Raw genomic sequence first — 7,768 nt, 5'->3', positions numbered from 1 at the left:
TAAGTTAAAGTCTGCATGAATTATTCAATCCCCTTCAAATGGTTTGTGTTAGTCACTAGTCTCAGACTTTTTTCTATAATAACATTAAACTCCAATACTAGAGTTTCATTTTTAGTTCCATCGATGGCATTTTGCTCTACACGTTGCTTACTATTGTGAAAGATTTTCTTGGAGAGAGAGGTTAGTGAAAACAAATGACACTTTGGTTGTCTTTCTAAAAGGAATATCAATCAAGCTTTTACTTTGAGAGAGAGAGAGAGAGAGAGAAGCTAATTAGTCAGTTAAGTACAGCTATGCCCTTCCTTTACCAAAACTTAAAAAGCCCTACCATGGCATCCTCAAATCAAAACAGGCCCAAATTGCTCTTTAATAGCAAAGCTGTTGTCTAGAGAGGGTTGTCTGTACCCTCATGAGTGCATTTTAATCTTTAATACAATGCCGATTTTTGGTGTTAGTATTAAACCTTTTTAAGTTTTGTTTCTTTGGTGCATGGAAAATATATAGTGAGTAGTTTACCCTCCTCTTTGAGTTTGCTTGTTGCTAGTTGTTTGTTATTGACCTTCTAGCTAGCCCATGGTATAAGAAGCTACTGGCAAGTTTATAACTGTACTCTTGACCTTCGTCATCATGTTAATGCTATTGGTGATCCCTTGAGAGCCAATCCCACTATCTCTAAGCCCCTGCATGTCTCAAACCATCAAGTCATGTGTTGAGAGGAGATGCAGCTCAAAACAGCAAATGCTTTTCTTACCATGGTGTCAGATTACCTCGACAATGAACAAAGGCAACTTCAACTCACCTGGAAAGGGAAGTGATCAGGACCACGAGCCGGGGCAGAATTGATCTGAACCGTCCCCGTCTCCATTGCATCACTTATGATCATGGCTCTATTGATGTTATTTGTGAACACACATCCCTGCAACACAAAAAATACATCATGGGTATGCCATTTTCCTAATCCAAATGCATCATGGATATGCTATCTTCCTGATGAGAATGCATCATGAAAATGAGAGTGTTCATATGCTGTTGGTGTCTTGTCATGCATTTGTTTGCATGTGGGATATGAATCTTAATACAATATCTTAAAACCTGCAAGGCATATCTGCTGGAATTGCAATGTTTCACGCCCTCTTCTATGCTTCTTATGTGGATGACAGGTATCACGGGGCCGAATGGCTCCTCCCAAGCAATGCGCATGTCAGGTCTCACTTGATCAATCAGAAGGGGCCAAATGAGGTTTCCTTCCCTTTTGTATTCCTGCAAGATATGAAAGCTCATGTCAATCATGGTAACCTTTAATGGCTATCATAGCTTTACCCCAGTAAATCTGCAGGTTATGACACCCCCAATTAATGGCTCATACCATGTATTCTTTTTTTTTGTAAGACGCACGCACACACACACACGTGTCAGAGATCAAACCCTTGGGGTCAACAGTCAACAGGTAGCCATCTGGCTGACTTGTACAACCTGTAGTCTAGGGAACTGGTGGTCCACCATCAACATAGGGGGCACCAGTTATCCATGTCTCGTGCAATAAAGAGTCAGCAGCCAAGGACTACTTACCTATGTCATGTTTCTCCTTCTAGGATTCTGTAAGAGAGCGCATGGGGTTTACCTGGCAAAGCTTTGCCCCTTTTTGTTTGGCATCGATAACAAGGCCCTCAATGAAGTTTGCAGAGACTTCACTGACAACAGGAGTGATATCTGAATCTGCTTCTGGAGGACCAACTGTAAGCTTGCCAACCTTAGCATTGACCTTCTCTACTAGTTTGTCAGCAATGGAATCCATAGCAAGCACAATCTTCACGGCCGTGCACCTTTGCCCACTGCAAAAGCATCTCTTTGAGCTGGACTTCCTTCGCTCATCATTGTGTAAATGCCATGCAGTGAGAAGATGAGGATTGTCCATGAGAAAACCTGTATGAGAATCCTCCTTTGATGATGTTTGCTGCAGCAAGGTCAAGGTCTGCATCCTCCAAGACTATGCAGGCATCTTTTCCACCTAGCTCCATTTGCAATGGAATCATACCGGCCCTTTTTGAGATGGCGATTCCTGTGTCTCCACCTGTGAAGCTGGTTTAGCACACATTTCCACAAATTGAGCTCCGCATCCCTTGCATCTTGATGAGAATCTTCTTTATATTATGTCATGCTAAGTCATGCATGTGTTTGAGTGTGTGCCAAACACCTGATACAGTTTACTGTAGGATGAGTGGTCAAGGTGTCCCCGAGTTCTGAAACCTTAACAGTGATAGCGCTCAGCAGACCCTTGGGAAACCCAGCAAGATGAAAGCAATGCATCATGTGCAGAGCAGCCACGGCTCCCTAGTTCCACAAGAGTACAATATAAGACTAGAAGACATGCATGCATATTGAGCTGCCAGCAGCCAAAGACATGAGAAAGCTAATTGCCTGTGTTGGAGGCTTCAAAACGATAGCATTTCCGGCAATCAATGCAGGGGCTATCTTTGAAACGGCAAGGTTTACCGGATAGTTGAACGGTGGAATTGCAAGGACGACTCCTAAGGGTATCTGAAAGAAAAACAGGGTTTTTTGAATTAGCTTGTCAAATAAGCTTGAAGATGGTATATGTGTAAGATGATCATGATACGCCTTAGTGAATATGTTGCTTACCCTGGATGCCAGACATAGCTTGTTCCTGTCATTTCCTGGAAAACTATCTGAAACTAGAAACTTTCCTTCAGACAGAATTCGAATGCCCTCTTCAGCAGTGTAGTCTATTAGATCTGCAGATCTAACCACCTTCCATAACATGGTATGAAACTTAGAAATTGGTGAATATTCAAAAAGAGTTGAAATTCATCTAACCAGGCAGTAACCAACTGATAAGTGCATAAATCTGTGTATATAAACATACTGTAAGTTCCCTCCCCAATTTTTTTTTTTTGTAGAACCACGTCTTTTTCTTCACTGAGCAGACATTCGAGTTCATCTTCTCAAACAGCAAACAGACAATGGTTGCTTGTGGCAACTAGGTTACCAAGGGAATTTTCATGGGGATTATGGCATTTGGAGGGTTATACATGATGTGACAAAGGCAAAGACAGAAAAGTAGGTGTTAACCAGTTAGTACCTCTGTCATGGAGTCCTTTGATGGCTTGGCAACTTCTTTGACCAAGCACTCAGCGATGGCAACTTTGTGCTGTCTTAGCATATCAGCTGCTTTGTGGAGAGCCTCGGCCCGCTTCCAGAGAGGAACTCTGGCCCATGCTTTCTGTGCTGACTTGGCTCCATCAAACATGCGTTCCACTTCTTCTCTGGTACAAGCTGCACATGTACACATCCACATGATAAGCCATACTAATTGAAGCTTAATCTATGGTGAAAATGTAAACACTTCACATGTCAAAAGATTACAGAGATCTTAATTTTCAAGATTAGGGGCCTTATAGATTAGCTCCCCTCCCTTGAAAGGGGCTGACCATGGCCGCTTCCTGTACATAAATGAAGAATATCGCTAGTCCGAGTCCCCCACATGTGGGCAGGGATGAATGCCCTTAATCTAGGCTATGGTAAAATGTAAAGTGCATTTGTTAAACTGAAAACCACAGCCATTTTAATCACTTCAATGCAGTATATCATCACATCACATTGCAAGCGATTTGTTGTTAGGAGATGATCTTTGGAGGTCACATTTTTACAATTAGGGATGATGGGAGTTGTGGCTTCATAAATAAGAGTCTATTGTTTATTAAAAATGCGATTCAATTGATAAAAATTTTCGACCAGAAGTGATAAGAGGAGTAATTAGGACCCGATATTTTGTATTGGGTTTTCCTAGTGGTAGGGTTGACAACAGGCATGGATTGGCCAGAGGATGATTTCTTCCATTGCCCATCAGCGTAGTACTTGTAGGTATCCCCATCCAGTATATCGGCAAACACACCAGCACCTGCCATTGTTGGTCCTTATCTACCAAAAACACAAGACCCACAGAAGGAGAGTGATCGTGTGCAGGGAAAGCTTTGCATTTGTCAAGTGAGAAGAAAAGAGAGAGCAGACATGTTTGCCTCAAGTACCTTGAGATAACACAGAGATTAGCGTCGTCCCTTTTTTCTTTTGGTTTTTGGCGGCGGTGGAGTTTCGGCGAAGGAAGGAAGGCGTCCGTTGGGAAGAAGAAGAAGAAGAAGAAGGGCGCCTTTTCAAAAGTTGGCATATTTTTTGTAATGTAAACATAATATTTAATTATATTAACGCCAATATAGAAAAGTGTCACCATACACATTTTTAAAAAAAAATAAAAAAAATCATATGGAAGAGAATTATGTTAAAAAATTTATGATTGTTGAAGGTGAAACTAGAATGCTTGGGTAGCTTTATCCTCTTGATTGCTTGTACCTGTACGTTGTCAACGTACTTTGAAAGAACGTGTGTCTTTTCATTCATGTATAAACATCTTGAAGCGTTTGAATGAAGATGGACACTGCAACCCATACTATTTCTGTAGCACATTCTCTTCGTATGTGTATCTTTCTCAACTTTATATGAACAGCTCATAGAGCTCAAACTAGCATGAGCATCAAGTTTATGAGGAATCGATGGACATCGACAGAGATCTCAGAGTACATCGCAAGGTAGATAATTCTAAATTCATTACCACATTTGAATCTGAGTTACACGTCATTCATCAAGTCATAGGATTTTTGTGCTCGTTTGTGTGAGTGAAGTAAACAAAAAAAAACCATACATAAAGTATGGCAGGGAGTTGGCACAATCCTCCCCGAAATTTTATAAACATAGAAGAACGTGCCCTTCCCCCGTTTCCCAAATAGCGCTTTCAATATCGAAAGTGGACCTAAACACCTTCAATGTTGAAGGCGGCCATTAGTCCTACATATTGATTCATGATACAAAACTCATTTTCAAATATGGTAATGAATTTGTAATTTTCTAATTTGCGAGGTACTTTTGAATCCCCATCGAACATATGAAAAGGCTTCAATTGAGCTCATCGATTGCGGATGTCATTCTGGCATTGCTTCCTAGTAAGCTATCAAATTCATGTTCATTCTACGAGCATTTCAAATATGCTCTACACTACACGAAGTATGCTACACAAGCACTCACACAAAATATGGTAAAAGAATTTAAAAAAAACAATCTTGTTTTGCAAGCTTCAGAGCATGGACTGCACTTGGTTTTGATGATGACGTGTGTGTGTGTGTGTGTGTGTGTGTGAGAGAGAGAGAGAGAGAGAGAGAGAGAGAGAGAGAGAGAGTACCTTCTTGCATTATGCACCAAGACATCTTGTGCATGAGGTAGTTGTAAATTCTCAAGCATATACAAGCTTGCAAAATATTATTTCGTAGAAAGCCCTCTCACAATTTTATCATGAATGTGGTTCCCCTCTGCTATAGTGTGATCGACACTATCTACGCCTAGTGGTGTTCTTCTCGATGGGGTTTGGCCCCATGGGGTGGGTGTTGGCCTTGGAGGTATTCTTAAAGCTTTGGCCGACTACTCCAGCAAGTAGTTCTGGAATGTCTCATCCTCCATATCCTCCTGTCTCCTCCTTGGGCAGCTTCAAATAGCTTCTTACGTTCTAGAGTAACAGCTCTATTCAGTGGCCTCGAGTCAGAGTGTATTGCTCGCTCTATTAGTAGTTACAGATAGCCTCCTCGGTGATATCCTCCCGTTCTAGGTATCATAGTAGGTTGTAGAAGTTGTTTAGACCTGTTGCTTCCAATAGTGTGCAACTTGCACCAGTGACCTTGTTCTTTGCCTCCACGGATGAATTTTGCCATTCACCACACATAGAGACTATGTGCAGAAATAAAGGAGAGAGAGTAGGAAAAACTTTCACGAGGGTTGCGCTTACCTCATTGAACAATTCGAAGTAGACGCTTTCACCTATTTGGGAGCTCTCGAGGGGGCCTATGAAGAGGGTGAAGCTGTTGGCTTCTCATCGTGGAGCTGTTGCTTTTTCTTCTTCTTCTTCCATGTGCAGAATGGCCAAGGAATACTTACCTATGTCATGTTTCTCCGTCTAGGATTCTGTAAGAGAGCGCATGGGGTTTACGTGCTGGCAAAGCTTTACCCCTTTTTGTTTGGCATCGATAACAAGGCCCTCGATGAAGTTTGTAGAGACTTCACTGACAACAAGAGTGATATCTGAATCTGCTTCTGGAGGACCAACTGTAAGCTTGCCAACCTTAGCATTGCCCTTGCCAAGGAATGGCCTTAGAGATGAGGGAGAAGTTGAGGTGTCGAGGTGGGAGACCAACGGGCACTGTAAGAGAATCATTGTTTTTCGACGCTTAGTTTCCACGCCTGGTTGCGGCGGTCGATATGTGCATTGAAATAGGCGTCGAAATATGCGTGGAAAAAGGCGTCGAAATAACAATCGAAATATGCGTGGAAAAAGTCGTCGGAATAAGCATCAAAATTTTTCTTTTTTCAAAAAATTGAATTTATATATAATATTTGCTACTTCCCATCTTGGGGTGTGTTTTAGCCTTCTCTTTCTACCTCTTTTTGCAAAGCATATGTGTTTATGAGAGAGAGAGAGAGAGAGAGAGAGAGAGAGCGAGAGAGCTAGAGAGAGAGATGATAAAAAAGAAAGAGATAGATAAAGAGAGAGAGAGAGAGAGAGAGAGAGAGAGGGGGGGGGGAGACGAGGGAGAGAAGAGGGTGTAAGTTCCATCACGCTCTTTGAAGGAGAAAAAATGATAGCTCCTCCTCCTCATCACTAAGGTGCAATTAAGAAACCCTACATTGAATTTGGAGCAAGTTTGATGCATATTAGTGAGAGTGAAAATTCACTGTTTTGAAGCCCTCACAAAAACAAAGAAGAGGGGTCCATTGTTGATGCAATTAGAGTCGATTTTTTGCAAAAATCATCACATTGATGGATTGGGTACATACCTAGGAGTGTTGAGGACTCACATCTATCATCAATTATCACAACAAACCACTCAATTCTCCCTACAGCAGGCGGCGCAGACTGAAGGGAAGAAACAGAACTGAAAACTCATCCTCTTGCAAAGTGGAGGCCAAATTCTAGTTTTGTGATTGATTAAACCCAAAATTTGCTTAGCAACTTTGTGGTACACACACCTGAGAAGGTTGCTATGTGGTTGGTTGGAACAATTATGCATTATGGAGTTGATTATGAGCTGATTAAACAGGCCGTCTACAGTGATTAGTGAAACAGAGGGTCATTAATCGGCTAATTACTCTCTCGACTTTTACAATTGGTCTAATTTCTTTTACATGGAGTTGGTAGACATCATTGCTAAGCTAATGAATGCCTGGTCTCTCAATTTGGACAAGAATCAAAGGAATTACAGCACCTTTACTACTAGTTTTTACTGGTTTTTCTCAAAACAGAGAAGGGGATTTGATATTTTTGGTATGTACGCACCTTGGTTGGTGTTGATATGCAACATTGAGCTTGTTTAGGTGTCAATGCAAGTTATTCAAACTTGATTGAACCACTACATTGCAATTTGAAGCTTTGGAAGGCGTGCCAAAACAGGGTACTTTGGATTACGTATGCCAGTTCAATTTGAATGCAATCAGGTTGATTTTCTACATCAACAGTGAAGTTTGTTGGGTACTTTGGAGTATCTGGAACACTTATGTGTGTTTGAGCTGAGGAAGGCTCGTTTACAGAATTAGACGTGTGCGGAAGGTGCATTTGCATTGAGCAAATATGTCAGACAACCCAGTATAGATTGTGGGTGAGAAGTTGGATAGAAAGGACTTCCAGTCATGGAAGTACAGGATTAAAAGCTTTCTG

The 7,768-nt window shown here is 41.5% G+C and overlaps 1 protein-coding gene across 1 annotated transcript; it reads right to left on the bottom strand.

The window, feature by feature from the left end:
• Positions 1-251: 251 nt before the first annotated feature.
• On the bottom strand, positions 252-4,134 carry LOC147616901 (NADP-dependent glyceraldehyde-3-phosphate dehydrogenase-like). Its single transcript, XM_086776310.1, has 11 exons — positions 4,047-4,134; positions 3,782-3,939; positions 3,101-3,294; positions 2,641-2,769; positions 2,419-2,538; positions 2,195-2,331; positions 1,924-2,079; positions 1,622-1,832; positions 1,093-1,260; positions 800-916; positions 252-680 (listed from the first exon to the last, which is right to left on the bottom strand). The coding sequence occupies exons 2-11, from the start codon at positions 3,924-3,926 to the stop codon at positions 567-569; spliced, it is 1,491 nt and encodes a 496-aa protein (XP_086632436.1). The 5' UTR covers positions 3,927-3,939; positions 4,047-4,134; the 3' UTR covers positions 252-566.
• Between the last annotated feature and the right edge of the window lie 3,634 nt (positions 4,135-7,768).

The sequence above is a fragment of the Cibotium barometz genome, chromosome 37 (assembly GCF_041138505.1).
Source record: "Cibotium barometz isolate CiBa-2024 chromosome 37, ASM4113850v1, whole genome shotgun sequence".
NCBI classification, from domain to species: domain Eukaryota; kingdom Viridiplantae; phylum Streptophyta; class Polypodiopsida; order Cyatheales; family Cibotiaceae; genus Cibotium; species Cibotium barometz.
This window is presented reverse-complemented; position numbering and strand designations above follow the sequence as displayed.

Bases quoted from the DNA above. Each gene is read 5' to 3' on its own strand.
- LOC147616901 (XM_086776310.1), bottom strand. From the start codon at position 3,926: ATGGCAGGTGCTGGTGTGTTTGCCGATATACTGGATGGGGATACCTAC. The intron at 2,080-2,194 runs GTGTTTGGCACA...GTGCTAAACCAG, and splicing joins CCTACAGTAAACTGTATCAG to CTTCACAGGTGGAGACACAG. The intron at 1,833-1,923 runs GTTTTCTCATGG...ATGCTTTTGCAG, and splicing joins AAAGGAGGATTCTCATACAG to TGGGCAAAGGTGCACGGCCG.